General features: G+C 47.3%; 2 protein-coding genes across 4 annotated transcripts in view; one reads left to right on the forward strand and one right to left on the reverse strand.

Moving 5' to 3' along the window:
• The window catches only part of chd6 (chromodomain helicase DNA binding protein 6), a 49,901-nt gene extending 38,199 nt beyond the window's left edge, over window positions 1-11,702 (reverse strand). For 2 of the 3 annotated variants that reach the window (XM_034532093.1, XM_034532091.1), the window contains exon 1: window positions 11,561-11,702. The gene's annotated coding sequence lies outside the window, so the exon portion shown is untranslated. Of the gene's footprint in view, window positions 1-11,457 lie in introns of all 3 variants that reach the window. The other variant, XM_034532092.1, reaches the window with a different exon arrangement.
• A 6,265-nt stretch (window positions 11,703-17,967) lies between these two features.
• Window positions 17,968-22,500, forward strand: part of ripor3 (RIPOR family member 3) — a 21,973-nt gene continuing 17,440 nt past the window's right edge. The window contains 2 exon segments of the mRNA XM_034532710.1: window positions 17,968-18,349; window positions 20,521-20,619. Coding sequence (XP_034388601.1) covers window positions 20,522-20,619 — 98 coding nt within the window. The 5' untranslated portion in view covers window positions 17,968-18,349; window position 20,521.

The following is a 22,500-nucleotide window of genomic DNA, read 5'->3' on the forward strand; positions in this document are numbered from 1 at the left end:
TCAACTGAGGACGGGTAGAGGCTCAAACACGGAGATGCTCCGCTGCACACGCTCGTCCATTGAGCTTCAGCAGAACCCCAAACACATCCGGTAAGACCCGGTTCAACAGGTCTAACCGTCCTCTCCAGCAGGAACAGACGATATATTTATCATCGCGGAGGAACTACAGCATCTGGACCACCTCGGTTCATCCGAGCGATCAGAACTATTTCAACACGGGATCATAAGCTGCAGCTGCATCATGAACCCGTAACGTCACGGCTGGGTTCATGTGGAGCGGAGACACGCCGGCCGACCGGCGATGCTCCAGGAGGACGTTTCATAGCACCGGATCTCGAGGACTCGGGTTCCATTAACTCCGTTCATGACGCAGTGGAGTGAGACGCAAGGAGAAGTTACGCCAAACACCTTATTTGTATATTTTAAATGTATTCAGCACTTTAAGACCAGAGCTGAAATCATTGGTCAATAAAGTTCAGTTTTCATTTGATTGGGATCAGAAGATCTTCTTTATAAGGTCTATAAACAAACTCCTGCATGTGTGAGTCTGTGTCTGCATGTGTGAGTCTGTGTGAGTCTGTGTCTGCATGTGTGAGTCTGTGTGAGTCTGTGTCTGCATGTGTGAGTCTGTGTGAGTCTGTGTCTGCATGTGTGAGTCTGTGTGAGTCTGTGTCTGCATGTGTGAGTCTGTGTGAGTCTGTGTCTGCATGTGTGAGTCTGTGTCTGCATGTGTGAGTCTGTGTGAGTCTGTGTCTGCATGTGTGAGTTTGTGTGAGTCTGTGTGAGTTTGTGTCTGTGTCTGCATGTCTCAGAGTGTGTGTCTGCATGTGTGAGTCTGTGTGAGTCTGTGTCTGCATGTGTGAGTCTGTGTGAGTCTGTGTCTGCATGTGTGAGTCTGTGTGAGTCTGTGTCTGCATGTGTGAGTTTGTGAGAGTCTGTGTGAGTGTGTGTCTGTGTCTGCATGTCTCAGAGTGTGTGTCTGCATGTGTGAGTCTCTGTGTGAGTCTGTGTCTGCATGTGTGAGTTTGTGAGAGTCTGTGTGAGTGTGTGTCTGTGTCTGCATGTCTCAGAGTGTGTGTCTGCATGTGTGAGTCTCTGTGTGAGTCTGTGTCTGCATGTGTGAGTTTGTGAGAGTCTGTGTGAGTGTGTGTCTGTGTCTGCATGTCTCAGAGTGTGTGTCTGCATGTGTGAGTCTCTGTGTGTGTCTGCATGTGTGAGTCTCTGTGTGTGTGTGTGTCTGCATGTGTGAGTCTCTGTGTGCGTCTGCATGTGTGAGTCTGTGTGAGTGTGTGTGTGTGTCTGCATGTGTGAGTCTGTGTGAGTCTGTGTGAGTGTTTGTCTGCATGTGTCAGTGTGTGTGAGTCTGTGTGAGTGTGTGTCTGTGTCTGCATGTCTCAGAGTGTGTGTCTGCATGTGTGAGTCTGTGTGGATGTCTCAGAGTGTGTGTCTGCATGTGTGAGTGTGTGTGAGTCTGTCTGCATGTGTGAGTCTGTGTGAGTCTGTGTCTGCATGTCTCAGAGTGTGTGTCTGCATGTGCGTGCGATCAGGGAAACGTTTCATAACTTCTCACATGAAGCTCTTCTTCTTCTCTTAATAAATAAAGTAGATCTAAACGTTCGCTTCGCTTCTCATTAAAAGTGCAACATTCCAAACGGCCGCACGGTGAAACGAGGACCTGAACGTGTCTGAAGCATCACAGGTTGGATCATCGAGGTGCTTCAAACACCTGGACTGGACGGTGATGGAGACAGTTTTAATCAGAATTGTTCCACATCATCATCATCATCATCATCTTCTTCTTTTAAGTTAAAGTTATTTCAGTTCCACTGATTCTCTTGATGGATGTTAAAGTCCGTGAGCTCTGAGTTTTGTCCCACATGCTTAGAACTTTACGATTTATGAGAATGTTGACGCACAAAAGCAAATGAAGGAGCTGATCACCTGCAGATCAATAAAACCTCCGAACCCAATCGATAGCGTTCTGAAGTTGCCGATTGACGTCAGTTAGGATGCAGTTTCTAACAGTAACATTATTACTATTAAAAGGATCTACTAGGTTTATATCAGGGGTCACTAACAGGTGGACCAGGTCCAGACCCCGTTGTATCTGGACCCATGTGTGGTCAGGGGTCAGACCCTATGGGCGGTTCTGGACCAGGAAGTCACAATAAACGGCCCAATGTGATCAGAATGGAAACGCATTCATTCAAGTGGTTTTAATAACCAGATAATAAAGTCATTTTATTCAAACATGAGCAATTTGGATGTTATGGATCACATAACAGAACTAAAATTAAAGCTGCACCACAAAGACATTAATTTTTTTAATAAAATACTTTATTTGAGGAGTCACCTTTATAATAATAACAACAACAACAACACTTCACACGGAGAATTAGAATCTTCCTAGATGTAGAATCAGTGGTCCATCATATTGGATTTATTAATATAAAACGGTGTTTATAATAATGTGAAACATTACACTGATTCTGTGTCGCTGAAGGAGACGATTATTCTAAATTCAAATTCAAAGAAAGATATTTGAATATGAAAATTTGATAGTAAAAAAGAATATAAAGATACGGTTAAATACCGCTGGATATTAGTGCTATTAAGCTTCAATAAAAGCCTAAAAACGTGGACTCGTCTCAAATAAAACACGTTCAGTGTGGTCAAACTCAACGAGCGCCATGTTACACCATGTAAACAACCCTCGTCCAATCAGAAGAGAGAGTTCTGGAAGTCTTTTAAAACAGGAAACACATGTTGATTATTATTTAATAATGTTGAATATTGTGATATTTACTGGAAAACACATCCAGTGTTTACAGGAAGTCACGTGACCTCCGTCCAGCTTCTTATCGTAAAATAAAGAGGAATCCTAAAGATACCGTTTACCGTTAACACGCAGCCGGTTAGGACACACACTACGTTTACCGATAACACGCAGCCGGTTAGGACACACACTACGTTTACCGTTAACACGCAGCCGGTTAGGACACACACTACGTTTACCGATAACACGCAGCCGGTTAGGACACACACTACGTTTACCGATAACACGCAGCCGGTTAGGACACACACTACGTTTACCGTTAACACGCAGCCGGTTAGGACACACACTACGTTTACCGTTAACACGCAGCCGGTTAGGACACACACTACGTTTACCGATAACACGCAGCCGGTTAGGACACACACTACGTTTACCGTTAACACGCAGCCGGTTAGGACACACACTACGTTTACCGTTAACACGCAGCCGGTTAGGACACACACTACGTTTACCGTTAACACGCAGCCGGTTAGGACACACACTACGTTTACCGATAACACGCAGCCGGTTAGGACACACACTACGTTTACCGTTAACACGCAGCCGGTTAGGACACACTCTACGTTTACCGTTAACACGCAGCCGGTTAGGACACACACTACGTTTACCGATAACACGCAGCCGGTTAGGACACACACTACGTTTACCGTTAACACGCAGCCGGTTAGGACACACACTACGTTTACCGTTAACAGCCGGTTAGGACACACACTACGTTTACCGTTAACACGCAGCCGGTTAGGACACACACTACGTTTACCGTTAACAGCCAGTTAGGACACACACTACGTTTACCGTTGACACGCAGCCGGTTAGGACACACACTACGTTTACCGTTAACAGCCGGTTAGGACACACACTACGTTTACCGTTAACACGCAGCCGGTTAGGACACACACTACGTTTACCGTTAACAGCCGGTTAGGACACACTCTACGTTTACCGTTGACACGCTGCCGGTTAGGACACACACTACGTTTACCGTTAACACGCAGCCGGTTAGGACACACACTACGTTTACCGTTAACAGACGGTTAGGACACACTCTACGTTTACCGTTGACACGCAGCCGGTTAGGACACACACTACGTTTACCGTTAACACGCAGCCGGTTAGGACACACACTACGTTTACCGTTGACACGCAGCCGGTTAGGACACACACTACGTTTACCGTTAACACACAGCCGGTTAGGACACACACTACGTTTACCGTTAACACGCAGCCGGTGAGGACACACACTACGTTTACCGTTAACACGCAGCCGGTGAGGACACACACTACGTTTACCGTTAACACGCAGCCGGTTAGGACACACACTACGTTTACCGTTAACAGCCGGTTAGGACACACACTACGTTTACCGTTAACACGCAGCCGGTTAGGACACACACTACGTTTACCGTTAACACGCAGCCGGTTAGGACACACACTACGTTTACCGTTAACACGCAGCCGGTGAGGACACACACTACGTTTACCTTTAACACGCAGCCGGTGAGGACACACACTACGTTTACCGTTAACACGCAGCCGGATAGGACACACACTACGTTTACCGTTAACACGCAGCCGGTTAGGACACACACTACGTTTACCGTTAACAGCCAGTTAGGACACACACTACGTTTACCGTTGACACGCAGCCGGTTAGGACACACACTACGTTTACCGTTAACAGCCGGATAGGACACACACTACGTTTACCGTTAACACGCAGCCGGTTAGGACACACACTACGTTTACCTTTAACACGCAGCCGGATAGGACACACACTACGTTTACCGTTAACACGCAGCCGGTTAGGACACACACTACGTTTACCGTTAACACGCAGCCGGTTAGGACACACACTACGTTTACCGTTAACACGCAGCCGGTTAGGACACACACTACGTTTACCGTTAACACGCAGCCGGATAGGACACACACTACGTTTACCGTTAACACGCAGCCGGTTAGGACACACACTACGTTTACCGTTAACACGCAGCCGGTTAGGACACACACTACGTTTACCGTTAACACGCAGCCGGTTAGGACACACACTACGTTTACCGTTAACACGCAGCCGGTTAGGACACACACTACGTTTACCGTTAACAGCCGGTTAGGACACACTCTACGTTTACCGTTGACACGCTGCCGGTTAGGACACACACTACGTTTACCGTTAACACGCAGCCGGATAGGACACACACTACGTTTACCTTTAACACGCAGCCGGTTAGGACACACACTACGTTTACCGTTGAAACGCAGCCGGTGAGGACACACACTACGTTTACCGTTAACACGCAGCCGGTGAGGACACACACTACGTTTACCGTTAACACGCAGCCGGTTAGGACACACACTACGTTTACCGTTGAAACGCAGCCGGTGAGGACACACACTACGTTTACCGTTAACACGCAGCCGGTTAGGACACACACTACGTTTACCGTTAACAGCCGGTGAGGACACACACTACGTTTACCGTTAACACGCAGCCGGTTAGGACACACACTACGTTTACCGTTAACACGCAGCCGGTTAGGACACACACTACGTTTACCGTTAACAGCCGGTTAGGACACACACTACGTTTACCGTTAACACGCAGCCAGTTAGGACACTCACTACGTTTACCTTTAACAGCCGGTTAGGACACACACTACGTTTACCGTTAACACGCAGCCGGTTAGGACACTCACTACGTTTACCGTTAACACGCAGCCGGTTAGGACACACACTACGTTTACCGTTGAAACGCAGCCGGTGAGGACACACACTACGTTTACCGTTAACACGCAGCCGGTTAGGACACACACTACGTTTACCGTTAACACGCAGCCGGTGAGGACACACACTACGTTTACCGTTAACACGCAGCCGGTTAGGACACACACACTACGTTTACCGTTGACACGCAGCCGGTGAGGACACACACTACGTTTACCGTTGAAACGCAGCCGGTTAGGACACACACTACGTTTACCGTTAACACGCAGCCGGTGAGGACACACACTACGTTTACCGTTAACACGCAGCCGGTTAGGACACACACTACGTTTACCGTTAACACGCAGCCGGTTAGGACACACACTACGTTTACCGTTAACACGCAGCCGGTTAGGACACACACTACGTTTACCTTTAACAGCCGGTTAGGACACACACTACGTTTACCGTTAACACGCAGCCGGTTAGGACACACACTACGTTTACCTTTAACAGCCGGTTAGGACACACACTACGTTTACCTTTAACAGCCGGTTAGGACACACACTACGTTTACCGTTAACACGCAGCCGGTTAGGACACACACTACGTTTACCGTTAACACGCAGCCGGTTAGGACACACACTACGTTTACCGTTAACACGCAGCCGGTTAGGACACACACTACGTTTACCTTTAACAGCCGGTTAGGACACACACTACGTTTACCGTTAACACGCAGCCGGTTAGGACACTCACTACGTTTACCGTTAACATGCAGCCGGTTAGGACACACACACATACGTTTACCGTTAACACGCAGCCGGTTAGGACACACACACATACGTTTACCGTTAACACGCAGCCGGTTAGGACACACACACTACGTTTACCGTTAACACGCAGCCGGTTAGGACACACACTACGTTTACCGTTAACACGCAGCCGGTTAGGACACACACTACGTTTACCGTTAACACGCAGCCGGTGAGGACACACACTACGTTTACCGTTAACACGCAGCCGGTTAGGACACACACTACGTTTACCGTTAACACGCAGCCGGTTAGGACACACACTACGTTTACCGTTAACACGCAGCCGGTTAGGACACACACTACGTTTACCGTTAACACGCAGCCGGTTAGGACACACACTACGTTTACCGTTAACACGCAGCCGGTTAGGACACACACTACGTTTACCGTTAACACGCAGCCGGTTAGGACACACACTACGTTTACCGTTAACACGCAGCCGGTTAGGACACACACTACGTTTACCGTTAACACGCAGCCGGTTAGGACACACACTACGTTTACCGTTAACACGCAGCCGGTTAGGACACACACTACGTTTACCTTTAACAGCCGGTTAGGACACACACTACGTTTACCGTTAACACGCAGCCGGTTAGGACACACACTACGTTTACCGTTAACACGCAGCCGGTTAGGACACACACTACGTTTACCGTTAACACGCAGCCGGTTAGGACACACACTACGTTTACCGTTAACACGCAGCCGGATAGGACACACACTACGTTTACCGTTAACACGCAGCCGGTTAGGACACACACTACGTTTACCGTTAACACGCAGCCGGTTAGGACACACACTACGTTTACCGTTAACACGCAGCCGGTTAGGACACACACTACGTTTACCGTTAACACGCAGCCGGATAGGACACACACTACGTTTACCGTTAACACGCAGCCGGTTAGGACACACACTACGTTTACCGTTAACACGCAGCCGGTTAGGACACACACTACGTTTACCGTTAACACGCAGCCGGATAGGACACACACTACGTTTACCGTTAACACGCAGCCGGTTAGGACACACACTACGTTTACCGTTAACACGCAGCCGGTTAGGACACACACTACGTTTACCGTTAACACGCAGCCGGATAGGACACACACTACGTTTACCGTTAACACGCAGCCGGTTAGGACACACACTACGTTTACCGTTAACACGCAGCCGGTTAGGACACACACTACGTTTACCGTTAACACGCAGCCGGTTAGGACACACACTACGTTTACCGTTAACACGCAGCCGGTTAGGACACACACTACGTTTACCGTTAACACGCAGCCGGTGAGGACACACACTACGTTTACCGTTAACACGCAGCCGGTTAGGACACACACTACGTTTACCGTTAACACGCAGCCGGTTAGGACACACACTACGTTTACCGTTAACACGCAGCCGGATAGGACACACACTACGTTTACCGTTAACACGCAGCCGGTTAGGACACACACTACGTTTACCGTTAACACGCAGCCGGTTAGGACACACACTACGTTTACCGTTAACACGCAGCCGGTTAGGACACACACTACGTTTACCGTTAACACGCAGCCGGTTAGGACACACACTACGTTTACCGTTAACACGCAGCCGGATAGGACACACACTACGTTTACCGTTAACACGCAGCCGGTTAGGACAGGCTGGTGTTTTATAACAGCCAAATTCGTCCTTTATCAGTACAAACTAATGAATGAGTCTCAGACATTATTATAAACTGTCCAACTGTTTCAAAAAGTGAGAAGGACGAGAAGACAGAGGATGAGAAGACAGAGGGCGAGAAGACAAAGGACGAGAAGACAGAGGATGAGAAGACAAAGGATGAGAAGACAGAGGACGAGAAGACAGAGGATGAGAAAACAAAGGACGAGAAGACAGAGGGCGAGAAGACAGAGGACGAGAAGACAGAGGGCGAGAAGACAAAGGACAAGAAGACAGAGGATGAGAAGACAAAGGACGAGAAGACAGAGGGCGAGAAGACAGAGGGCGAGAAGATGAGAAGACAGAGGACAAGAAAACAAAGGATGAGAAGACAGAGGGCGAGAAGATGAGAAGACAGAGGACGAGAAAACAAAGGATGAGAAGACAGAGGACGAGAAAACAAAGGACGAGAAGACAGAGGGCGAGAAGATGAGAAGACAGAGGACGAGAAAACAAAGGACGAGAAGACAGAGGGCGAGAAGACAAAGGACGAGAAGACAGGATGAGAAGACAAAGGACGAGAAGACAAAGGACGAGAAGACAGAGGATGAGAAGACAGAGGGCGAGAAGACAGAGGACGAGAAGACAGAGGATGAGAAGACAAAGGACGAGAAGACAAAGGACGAGAAGACAGAGGACGAGAAGACAGAGGGCGAGAAGACAAAGGACAAGAAGACAGAGGGCGAGAAGACAGAGGGCGAGAAGACAGAGGGCGAGAAGATGAGAAGACAGAGGACGAGAAAACAAAGGATGAGAAGACAGAGGACGAGAAAACAAAGGACGAGAAGACAAAGGACGAGAAGACAGAGGATGAGAAGACAAAGGACGAGAAAACAAAGGACGAGAAGACAGAGGACGAGAAGACAGAGGGCGAGAAGACAAAGGACAAGAAGACAGAGGGCGAGAAGACAAAGGACGAGAAGACAGAGGGCGAGAAGATGAGAAGACAGAGGACGAGAAAACAAAGGATGAGAAGACAGAGGACGAGAAAACAAAGGACGAGAAGACAGAGGGCGAGAAGATGAGAAGACAGAGGACGAGAAAACAAAGGACGAGAAGACAGAGGGCGAGAAGATGAGAAGACAGAGGACGAGAAAACAAAGGATGAGAAGACAGAGGACGAGAAAACAAAGGACGAGAAGACAGAGGGCGAGAAGATGAGAAGACAGAGGACGAGAAAACAAAGGATGAGAAGACAGAGGGCGAGAAGACAGAGGGCGAGAAGACAGAGGACGAGAAGACAAAGGACGAGAAGATAGAGGGCGAGAAGACGAGAAGACAGAGGGCGAGAAAACAAAGGACGAGAAGACAGAGGACGAGAAGACAAAGGACGAGAAGACAGAGGATGAGAAGACAGAGGGCGAGAAGACAGAGGACGAGAAGACAAAGGACGAGAAGATAGAGGGCGAGAAGACGAGAAGACAGAGGGCGAGAAAACAAAGGACGAGAAGACATAGGACGAGAAGACAGAGGGCGAGAAGACAGAGGATGAGAAGACAGAGGATGAGAAGACAGAGGGCGAGAAGACAAAGAAAGGACGACAAGACAAAGGACGAGAAGACAGAGGATGAGAAGACAGAGGGCGAGAAGACAAAGAAAGGACGACAAGACAAAGGACGAGAAGACAGAGGACGAAAAGACAGAGGACGAGAAGACAAAGGACGAGAAGACAGAACGAGAAGACAAAGGACGAGAAGACAGAGGGCAAGAAGACAAAGGGCGAGAAGACAAAGGACGAGAAGACAAAGGACGAGAAGACAGAACGAGAAGACAAAGGACGAGAAGACAGAGGGCGAGAAGAGAGAACGAGAAGACAGAGGACGAGAAGACAGAGGGCGAGAAGACAGAGGGCGAGAAGACAGAGGGCGAGAAAACAGAGGACGAGAAGACAAAGGACGAGAAGACAGAGGGCGAGAAGACAGAGGGCGAGAAGACGAGAAGACAGAGGGCGAGAAAACAAAGGACGAGAAGACAGAGGGCGAGAAGACAAAGGACGAGAAGACAGAGGGCGAGAAGACGAGAAGACAGAGGGCGAGAAAACAAAGGACGAGAAGACAGAGGGCGAGAAGACAGAGGACGAGAAGACAGAGGATGAGAAGACAAAGGACGAGAAGACAGAGGACGAGAAGACAGAGGACGAGAAGACAGAGGACGAGAAGACAGAGGGCGAGAAGACAGAGGACGAGAAGACAGAGGACGAGAAGACAGAGGGCGAGAAGACAGAGGACGAGAAGACAGAGGATGAGAAGACAGAGGACGAGAAGACAGAGGACGAGAAGACAGAGGACGAGAAGACAGAGGACGAGAAGACAGAGGGCGAGAAGACAGAGGACGAGAAGACAGAGGACGAGAAGACAAAGGACGAGAAGACAGAGGGCGAAAAGACAGAAGACGAGAAGACAGAGGATGAGAAGACAAAGGACGACAAGACAAAGGACGAGAAGACAGAGGACGAGAAGACAGAGGGCGAAAAGAAAAAGGACGAGAAGACAAAGGACGACAAGACAAAGGACGAGAAGACAGAGGACGAGAAGACAGAGGACGAGAAGACAGAAGGCGAGAAGACAGAAGGCGAGAAGACAGAGGACGAGAAGACAAAGGGCGAGCAAACAATGGACAATAGGTTGAGGGTGAGTAGACCAGAAGACAACAAACTAGAAGACAAAGGACGACAAGACAGAGGGCGAGAAGACAGGACAAGAAGACAAGAAGAAAAAGATGGAGATCAGAGGCTGCCTCTCGTCTCATTAATGTGCAACAACCAAAGCTTTGACCCTGTGAGGTTGAACCCGCTGGTCCACCTGGCCGCCTGCTGACGAACCTCCTGGAGACCTGAACCTCCTGGAGACCTGAACCTCCTGGAGACCTGAACCTCCTGGAGACCTGAACCCGTGACCTTTAACCTCAAACTTCCCGGTGAGACGGAAAACATCTGCAGCCTGAATGAACGGGCTGGTCCTCTCAGGCAGCGGGGTTAGCGCACCACCTTTTGTCTGCCGGGTGTCACACCTGGCCAGGTGAGCGCGTGCACAACGCCGCTTCATGACTCATTATACGCGCACACACACGTCAACTACACACACGCCAACTACACACACAGCTACACACGTCTCCAGTGGCTAGCTGGCTAACAGCCGAGCTTCTGTGAGGGTTTGGGCTAAATGATCAATGCTAACGCGCAGCTAGCGCGCGGCTAACACTCAAGCTAGCTTGAATGTTGCTGAATTGACTGGAACTCGCTAGCTAGCTAGCTCGCTAGCTATGAAGAAGAGGGGCAGCTTCCCGGGAGGAGGAACACAAAGCCGCCCGGAAGAGAGACACGGAGACATAGAGACAGACACGGAGACACGGTGTCCTCTCCCCGCTGCAGCCGATGCTACGTACCCAGCTAGCTCTGCTGCTGAACCCGTCTCCTACACGTGTGGACCCTAAAGTCCGTCTCGGGGACCCCTCTCCGTGGATAAACCCTCCCCGGAGGACCGCTCACCTGCTGCGGACGCTGGACACGCGCTCTCACCGGCGAGACGTCCGCCCGGTCCGCCCGCGAGAGAGAGAGCCACTGGCGCGGTTTATTTCCAAGGACACAAAATCGCCATGACAGTTTAGAAAAATGCATAAAAAATTAGCGAGGGGGGTGTTGGGGAGGTGGGGGTGGGAGGAGGGATGAAGAGGAGGAGGAGGAGGAGTGCAACTCTGTGCAATATCTATTTAATCCACATAAAGCTTGCAGGAGTTTATTCAGTCTGGATGCCGGAGTCCTGCGCACGCACGCACGCACGCCTCGCCGCATCCAGCCGTTCAAGGCGCCCCTCACCTAAAACCTAAAATGGCCACTGCAGCAGCCAAAACACAAACAGCGGCTCCTTCTTGTTTTATTTTGGGGAAGTTTTTTTCTTTTTTTTTTTTTTTCTCTCGCAGCCTAACCTGAAAGCTGGAGAGAGAGCGCGAGAGAGAGAGAGCCAGCACGCGCACACGCGAGGCATTTCACGCGCTTCCATTGGCTGCAGCCGCGCGCAGCCGGCGCCTCGTGCACGTTTCCATTGGCCCTGCAGCTGTCAAGCAAGCGAGCGGACCCGGATCGAGTGCGTCCCGGGTTTGTCTGAGCGCGATCCCGGTGTGTTGTTCTCCCTTCCAGCCCCCTTTGTCACGCGCCTTGTTTGTTGTGTGCGTGCCCGTGTTGTTGTTGTTGTTCTTACCGCAGACCTGCGGGTAAAGCCTCGTCCCGGAGTGGCTGGATCCCGAAGACAAACAAGACGGGGTTCGGTTGCTGCTCTGCCGGACGCATCCACCAATCATGTGGCCCCGCGCTGCTCCATCATCCCGGCTCTGAAGGGCGGAAAACACAGCAGGCAGTCCACGTCTGGTGCGGATCGGGTTTCGGTTCCCGGATGTTCCGTCTGCTCCGTGGACCCGAAGCCAGCGAGCTGCCTGCGTGTGATGGGTCCAGTGTTTCTGTGTGGAGGTGAAGGTTTTATTCAGGGGCATGGTGCTCTTTAAACTTCTTTAAACTCGTTCTGCTTCAGATGCTACTTAGAGTGCAAGTACTGGACTGGTAAAAGTACTGGACTGGTACAAGTACTGGACTGGTACAAGTACTGGACTGGTGCAAGTACTGGACTGGTACAAGTACTGGACTGGTGCAAGTACTGGACTGGTGCAAGTACTGGACTGGTACAAGTACTGGACTGGTACAAGTACTGGACTGGTGCAAGTACTGGACTGGTACAAGTACTGGACTGGTGCAAGTACTGGACTGGTGCAAGTACTGGACTGGTGCAAGTACCAGAAGCATGCAAAAAGAAGCAGTAAAAGTGCAATGTGCTCCATAAATAATAGTATAAATATAACAATACAAACAGTATTGGCATGGGATATTAAATGCAAGATATATATAGTGTGTGTGTGTGTGTGTGTGTGTGTGTGTGTGTGTGTGTATACAGTATTAAAAGTGTGCAAGTGTCTTTAATGTAAAATCTGAGACTCCAGACCGATCTGTTTCTCAAACAGAGGAGAACTCTCACGGTTCCTCTTCAGTAAATCACAGCCTCTGGAAACGGACTGGAATACGAACCAGTGAAACCAGTTGGTTTAAAATGTGTGTGTGTGTGTGTGAAACCAGTTGGTTTGAAATGTGTGTGTGTGTGAAACCAGTTGGTTTGAAATGTGTGTGTGTGTGAAACCAGTTGGTTTGAAATGTGTGTGTGTGTGTGTGTGTGTGAAACAAGTTGGTTTGAAGTGTGTGTGTGTGTGTGTGTGTGTGAAACCAGTTGGTTTGGAATGTGTGTGTGTGTGTGTGTGTGTGTGTGTGAAACAAGTTGGTTTGAAGTGTGTGTGTGTGTGTGTGTGTGTGAAACCAGTTGGTTTGAAGTGTGTGTGTGTGTGTGTGTGTGAAACCAGTTGGTTTGGAATGTGTGTGTGTGCGAACAACCCAAAAAATAAATGAACTCTGGTTCTAATTTCTTTGACTTAAAACTGTGTATGAGATGTTAATGTGTCACAAATATGAAAACAAGTAGGTTTCATTCATAAATATCAGGAATGTGTTCATGCGACACAGATCGCCTTACTGAGGTTTTCTGGAGCTTTTTCAACCACATCGCACACATCCAGAGTTTCTGCTGAGCTCCAGGTTGAACCTACAGGTGTACTCCAAGCTGTGTCGGTCGACAGGTGGTTGGTAGACACAAAGGTAGACAGACGGGTGGGTGTTTGGTAGACAGACGGGTGGTTGGTAGATACAAAGGTAGACAGACGGGTGGGTGTTTGGTAGACAGACAGGTGGTTGGTAGACAGACGGGTGGGTGTTTGGTAGACAGACGGGTGGTTGGTAGACACAAAGGTAGACAGACGGGTGGGTGTTTGGTAGACAGACGGGTGGTTGGTAGACACAAAGGTAGACAGACAGGTAGGTAGAGAGGTCGGTAGGAGACAGGAGGTTGGTAGACACAAAGGTAGACAGACAGGTAGGTAGAGAGGTCGGTAGGAGACAGGAGGTTGGTAGACAGACGGGTGGTTGGTAGACACAAAGGTAGACAGACGGGTGGTTGGTAGACACAAAGGTAGACAGACAGTTGGTGGTAGACACAAAGGTATACAGACAGGTAGGTAGGTAGACACAAAGGTATACAGACAGGTTGGTAGACACAAAGGTAGACAGATGGGTGGTGGTAGACACAAAGGTATACAGACAGACAGGTAGGTAGACACAAAGGTATACAGACAGGTAGGTAGGTAGACACAAAGGTATACAGACAGGTAGGTAGGTAGACACAAAGGTATACAGACAGGTAGGTAGGTAGACAGACAGGTAGGTAGGTAGACAGACAGACCTCAGGTACTTTATACCAGCTTCCTGCTCCTGAAGTCATGTTTACGAGCTCCTCATTCACTCTGCGCTTCATAAACATGTTTACTGTAGCTGATATTACTGAGATGACATTACATAATAAAGCTTGTTTTATTTTTAGATAATAAGAAAAATATATATATAAATATATATTTATACACAAGAACATATTGAATCATGTCAGAAAACAATGATCAGAGAAACAAATGCATAAAAAGCATAAAAGACCAAAGGGTTGAAATGACTAAAACAACCATCAGTTAACCTGATTCAGATCTTCAGTCCTTCACCTTCTGACACGATGGAACCTTTAGGGTCACGACCTTCAGGGTCACAACCTTCAGGGTCACAACCATCAGGGTCACAACCTTCAGGGTCACAACCATCAGGGTCACAACCTTCAGGGTCACGACCTTCAGGGTCACGACCATCAGGGTCACAACCATCAGGGTCACAACCATCAGGGTCACAACCTTCAGGGTCACAACCATCAGGGTCACAACCTTCAGGGTCACAACCATCAGAGTCACAACCTTCAGGGTCACAACCATCAGGGTCACGACCTTCAGGGTCACGACCATCAGGGTCACAACCATCAGTGTCACAACCATCAGGGTCACAACCATCAGGGTCACAACCTTCAGGGTCAAAACCATCAGGGTCACAACCTTCAGGGTCACAACCATCAGAGTCACAACCTTCAGGGTCACAACCATCAGGGTCACGACCTTCAGGGTCACGACCATCAGGGTCACAACCATCAGTGTCACAACCATCAGGGTCACAACCATCAGGGTCACAACCTTCAGGGTCACAACCATCCGGGTCACAACCTTCAGGGTCACAAACATCAGGGTCACAACCATCAGGGTCACAACCATCAGCGTCACAACCATCAGGGTCACAACCATCAGGGTCACAACCTTCAGCGTCACAACCTTCAGGGTCACAACCTTCAGGGTCACAACCATCAGGGTCACAACCTTCAGCGTCACAACCTTCAGGGTCACAACCTTCAGGGTCACAACCATCAGGGTCACAACCTTCATGGTCACAACCTTCAGGGTCACAACCATCAGGGTCACAACCTTCATGGTCACAACCTTCATGGTCACAACCTTCAGGGTCACAACCTTCATGGTCACAACCTTCAGGGTCACAACCTTCAGGGTCACAACCATCAGGGTCACAACCTTCAGGGTCACAACCTTCATGGTCACAACCTTCATGGTCACAACCTTCAGGGTCACAACCTTCATGGTCACAACCTTCAGGGTCACAACCTTCAGGGTCACAACCATCAGGGTCACAACCTTCAGGGTCACAACCTTCATGGTCACAACCTTCAGGGTCACAACCTTCATGGTCACAACCTTCATGGTCACAACCTTCAGGGTCACAACCTTCATGGTCACAACCTTCATGGTCACAACCTTCAGGGTTGTGCTCGTGTTTCAGAGGCTTTGTCTTAAAGTTATGTCATGTGGGTGAATATTAATACCACCAGATGGCAGCACTGATGTACTCTACTGAAGGTACCTGTGGATCTTCTGTGCATTATAACATGAAACTAACTGGTTTTAGCTCTAGAATTAATGTGACTATTAAGTGTGCACACTGAATTATGCACGATTAGGTTACTGGAATAGTTTGATTTAACTTAAACACATAAATATTATTTATATAAATTTGTATTAAGGGGGGAAAAAATACCTGTTGTTAACAAGTAGAAATACAACCACAATATAATATAATTTAATCATCTGACAATCTGCTCCTTTTTTGTTAATTGATTAGCTGATAAAACATCAGAATATCACAAAAAATGACAAATCCTGTCAATCAATCAGGTCAGTTCACAAATCAATGAACAAATCATCCTACATGTGTTTTTATTTTGCTCATGTCACGTGTCCAGGTCGTTTGGTAGTTAATGTTGTTCAAGAAATGACTCTTTAAACCTGATTATTATTATTATTAAAAACAAAACTGGAGATGTAACAAACTCAAGATAAGACCTTTTTTGTTTGTATTTGTCTAACTGATCAGCTGGTGTAGAGGATCCCCTTCAGATTAAAGGTTCTTCTTTAGTTTCAGGTTCTTGTGGAACATCTTTGTTCTCAGAGCGATCCGCTACGTTTACAGTGAAGCATCAATAGAACTGACTTTCACAGACTTTCATGAAGACGCCTGAACCTAAAGGTTTAGAGTACACCAACACGGAGGGTGTGGAGGCCTCCACATGCTCCTTATCTCTGCCTGCCATGTGTGTTAACTTATGAAATGAATGTGCCAGCTGAAGTCAATGTGGGTGTGTGTTTCTGTAGCAGCCCGCTGATTGTGTGTGGGTGTGTGTCTCTAAACTATGAGAGATATTTGTGTATTTTAAACTGTGTGTGTTTTTCTATCGCAGCACATTCTTCACATGAATCAAACGCAGCTGAGAGACAAATGTAATATAATAACTCAACTCAAATCTTTCACATTTAAATTATTTACTGACCATGAAGTTACAAAATCTATTCTTTTTTTATCATATTTATTTCTTCTCAGTGAACCACCAGCTTTCCTTTTCATCAAAGTTCTCTCAGGGAATCTCGGGGTGTGGTATTATCATTCACCCACGTGACATAACTTTATGACAAAGCCTCTGAAACACGGAGCACAACAGAGCGGTTCATCTTCAGCCTCTCAGGGTTTGGTTGTGAATCGCTTCCTACAGCAAACCTTCTGAAATGACTTGTAGTCTGTGAGCTCTCAGGTTGTGACCCTGAAGGTTCCATCGTGTCAGAAGGTGAAGGGTCAGGCTGAAGAACACTGAACTGATGATCGATTCGATCTGGATTTGGAGATTTGTCCTGCTTCTTACCAAACCCAACCAAAGAGCCATAAAACCGTGACTCATGCCGTCATGGTGTTCCCCAAGGTTCCGTACTGGGCCCACTCCTCTGTCACATCCAGTCACACAAGGTGTTCCCCAAGGTTCCGTACTGGGCCCACTCCTCTGTCACATCCAGTCACACAAGGTGTTCCCCAAGGTTCCGTACTGGGCCAACTCCTCTGTCACATCCAGTCACACAAGGTGTCCTCCAAGGTTCCGTACTGGGCCCATTCCTCTTCATCATCTATATCTCCCCTCTCCGTCAGATTAACCACCATTTCAACCTGGACTTCCACTGCTATGCAGACGACACCAAGATTTACCTTCACATCAAAAAAGAATCATAATCATAAACGTTTGTTTGACAGAGATTATTTTATGTAATAATTCAATGAATCTGATTCAGCTGTTTGTGGAGGGAAGCAGTGATGGTGACGCTCTGTTGGACATATTGTGAGGTTTGGTAAGGTTCCTCACATTCTCACTCGCTGAAAACACAGAAGAAGAGTAACGAAGAGGAAGTGAACAAAGAGAAGAGAAAAGAGTTGAAGGAGAGAGGAGAGACGAGAGTCTTGTGGAAGGAAAATGACAAAGAGGAGAGGAGTGGGAAGAAGAGGAGGAGCTGAGGGTGAAGGAGTTGAGAGAGACAAATCAAGACAGAAAACAAGAGCAGCAGCAGGAGGAGCGAAGGAGGAGGAGTGAGGGGTTCACTACGATATATATGAAGTTTACTAAAAGGCTGAAAGAGGAGGAGGGGAACAGAAAAACGGAGTGAAGAGGAAGCTGAGAGGAGGAGGAGGAGGAGGAGAGAAAGCTGGAGAACTTGTTGGGTTTCTCTCTGACGTCCTCATTAAAGCTGCTGCAACACTGAATGCTATCAGGACGGAGCAGACAGCTGGCACACACACACACACACACACACACACACACACCCCACACACACACACACACACACACACACACACACACACACACAGTTGGACATGAGGCCGTTTGGTGAGGACTCGCTGCAGTGACAGTTGGGAGTAACCGGTAGTTCATCCAGCCAGGTGAGTTCAATGAACCTGCATCATGTTGGGGTCCGGCTCGGGGGCCTTCGGTAGGAGGGGATTGAACCTGCATCCTTTTGCTTCATGTGTATCAGCTCATTTCCTCTTCTATGTGAACTCAAACCAAGAGGCAGGTTTTCCTATCGTCTGTTTGAAGTCCAGAGCACCGAGGAATCCTCTTCTTATAACTTTGAACTGAACCTGAACGCCTCGTCGTCATTTAGGAGCAAAACAAACAGCTGGCAGGTGTTTGTTTTATTATATTATATTATACTATGTATCATTTTATACATCATATTATATTATATCATTTTATATTATATCATGTCATATTACATCATATATTATATTATATTATATCTGATCTGCTGAGTCGTTTTCACTGTGTAGTGTTGTTACAGTTTATTTTCACATCCTAAATTTCATCCTCAAAGAAAACATCAGAAACATGATTTTTAAACTTTGGCTGAAGTTTAGTTGACAGCTTCATTCAATGTGAACTTCTGAACATTAAATAAATATAATACAACTCATGCTGACTGTCAGGTGGTTTTAATGCACCAGCTAAAGGTCGTGAGTTCATGTTAGTGTTACCAGAAGTCTACGCTTCATGTGTTAAAGCTGCATTCTCTCTCCTGACCACCAGGGGGCGACTCCTCTGGTTGTATAGAAGTCTATGCTTCATGTGTTAAAGCTGCATTCTCTCTCCTGACCACCAGGGGGCGACTCCTCTGGTTGTATAGAAGTCTATGCTTCATGTGTTAAAGCTGCATTCTCTCTCCTGACCACCAGGGGGCGACTCCTCTGGTTGTATAGAAGTCTATGCTTCATGTGTTAAAGCTGCATTCTCTCTCCTGACCACCAGGGGGCGACTCCTCTGGTTGTATAGAAGTCTATGCTTCATGTGTTAAAGCTGCATTCTCTCTCCTGACCACCAGGGGGCGAAACCTCTGGTTGTATAGAAGTCTATGCTTCATGTGTTAAAGCTGCATTCTCTCTCCTGACCACCAGGGGGCGACTCCTCTGGTTGTATAGAAGTCTTGACGTGTGTGTGTGTGTGTGTGTGTGTGTGTGTGTGTGTGTGTGTGTGTGTGTGTGTGTGTGTGTGTGTGTAGCCAGACACAAGCCTCTACCTCTCACCTCTTCACCACATGGGACCCGTAAATCACTTGCAAGTCAAGGTTAATTTTTAAAGACCAGATCTCCCTCTTCAGCTTCCTCCACACACACACACACACACACACACACACACACACACAAACACACACACACACACCCCTGATGTCTTCTGGAGGAATGTGCCTGCCTCATATTGGAGTCACATTCCAGATGTCGTTTACTTTACTTAACAGCTGTTCAAGTCGAGACCAATGTGTAAATCTGGAGAATTGAAGTTTGCATCTTTGACTCTTAGAAGTTCTCTCTCAATGGAAACACTGAGGCTCTATGGGTTCCTTCAACAGAACCAACAGAACCCGTGTTCAAGATTCCACTGAACTCTGCAGACTTTGTCATGTGTGTTAAAGCTGCATTCTCTCTCCTGACCACCAGGGGGCGACTCCTCTGGTTGTATAGAAGTCTATGCTTCATGTGTTAAAGCTGCATTCTCTCTCCTGACCACCAGGGGGCGACTCCTCTGGTTGTATAGAAGTCTATGCTTCACGTGTTAAAGCTGCATTCTCTCTCCTGACCACCAGGGGGCGACTCCTCTGGTTGTATAGAAGTCTATGCTTCATGTGTTGAAGCTGCATTCTCTCTCCTGACCACCAGGGGGCGACTCCTCTGGTTGTATAGAAGTCTATGCTTCATGTGTTAAAGCTGCATTCTCTCTCCTGACCACCAGGGGGCGACTCCTCTGGTTGTATAGAAGTCTATGCTTCATGTGTTGAAGCTGCATTCTCTCTCCTGACCACCAGGGGGCGACTCCTCTGGTTGTATAGAAGTCTATGCTTCATGTGTTGAAGCTGCATTCTCTCTCCTGACCACCAGGGGGCGACTCCTCTGGTTGTATAGCAGTCTATGCTTCATGTGTTGAAGCTGCATTCTCTCTCCTGACCACCAGGGGGCGACTCCTCTGGTTCCTCAGGAACTGAAGTAAATGGGAGAATATTTACTGTGTTTTCTTCCAGATAAAGGACTCAAATCTTCGGTTATTCCCTCCGTCTCTCCAGGATGTCGGTGAAGCTGAGATTCGGCTCTCCGTCAGATGGATATTTGGTCCACCGGAGCCGCTCCTTCACCGGGTTCAGCTCTCTGACTGGACGACAACGGTGAGTGACAAGCTGTTACAACCAATGAGAGAGCAGATAACAAAGACAGTTGCCTTAAAGCTCTAGAGCAGAGTCGATAAATTAAATATATACTTTATATCTTACACTACGCTGTAGTACGCTACTAAGTACACTATGCTTTAGTACGCTACTAAGTAAACTATGCTTTAGTACGCTACTAAGTACACTATGCTTTAGTACGCTACTAAGTACACTACGCTGTAGTACGCTACTATGTAAACTACGCTGTAGTAAACTACTAAGTACGCTACGCTGTAGTAAACTACTAAGTACGCTACGCTGTAGTATGCTACTATGTAGTATGCTACTATGTAGTATGCTACTATGTAAACTATGCTGTAGTACGCTACTAAGTACACTACGCTGTAGTATGCTACTATGTAAACTATGCTGTAGTAAACTACTAAGTACACTACGCTGTAGTAAACTACTAAGTACGCTACGCTGTAGTATGCTACTATGTAGTATGCTACTATGTAAACTATGCTTTAGTACGCTACTAAGTACACTATGCTTTAGTACGCCAGTAAGTACACTATGCTGTAGTACGCTACTAAGTAAACTACGCTGTAGTACGCTACTAAGTACACTGCTTTAGTACGCTACTAAGTAAACTATGCTTTAGTACGCTACTAAGTACACTACGCTGTAGTACGCTACTATGTAAACTACGCTGTAGTAAACTACTAAGTACGCTACGCTGTAGTATGCTACTATGTAGTATGCTACTATGTAAACTATGCTTTAGTACGCTACTAAGTACACTATGCTTTAGTACGCTACTAAGTAAACTATGCTGTAGTACGCTACTAAGTACACTACGCTTTAGTACGCCAGTAAGTACACTATGCTGTAGTACGCTACTAAGTACACTACACTGTAGTATGCTACTGTGTAGTATGCTACTATGTAAACTATGCTTTAGTACGCTACTAAGTACACTATGCTTTAGTACGCCAGTAAGTACACTATGCTGTAGTATGCTACTAAGTACACTATGCTTTAGTACACTCTTAAGTACACTATACTGTAGTACTATTAAGTACACTATGCAATATACTACTAAGTACACTGCTGCGTATAATACTAAGTACACTGCTAAGTACACATACACGGTTAAGTACACTACTAAGCACACTACTAGATACACTGCTAGGTACACTACTAAATACACTAAGTAATCTGAGCCACAAGATACTATGTTTACATCTTGTAAAGTGAGGGGTCCTCTAATGTTGTTCTTCATATTCTAGGACAATAAAAAAGTATCTAAAGATTTAACAAGCTCGAAGTTGAATTGTGTCGTGTTGCGTGAACGCACCACAGACTTTACTGTCAGATGTTATTTCTCAATGAGGAAAAAAGACACGCAGATGTAACCCTAACCCGTGAGTCCCACGAGAGGGAACGAAAGGAATGTACTTCCTGTGTGTGTCCCATCTGAAACAAGAACACACACAAGTACACAACATGTGTCTTCAACACACACTCATTCATGTTCTGACACCATGACACCACAAGGCCTCCATCGTTCTTCATTACGACGCTTTGATGGGCACACACACACACACACACACACACACACACACAGATAGTGAGTCCATAATTAGAGTGGACATCTGCAGGAGCTAAAAACAGTGTACAGATATAAACACTGTGTGTGTGTGTGTGTAGTGTGTGCGTCTGGGTGTGTGTGTCTGAGGGTGTCTCTGTGTGAGTGTGTGAAAGTGTGTATTCCTGCACCTGAAACCTGTGTTTCCGCGAGTTAGTGCATTCATGAGCTCGTTAACATGAAGCTCATTAACGGTTCAGGTGGGTTTTTTAATGCTCGTATCACTTCCTCATACATGATGTGTTCAA

This window comes from Cyclopterus lumpus, chromosome 5 (genome assembly GCF_009769545.1).
Source record: "Cyclopterus lumpus isolate fCycLum1 chromosome 5, fCycLum1.pri, whole genome shotgun sequence".
In the NCBI taxonomy this organism is placed as follows: domain Eukaryota; kingdom Metazoa; phylum Chordata; class Actinopteri; order Perciformes; family Cyclopteridae; genus Cyclopterus; species Cyclopterus lumpus.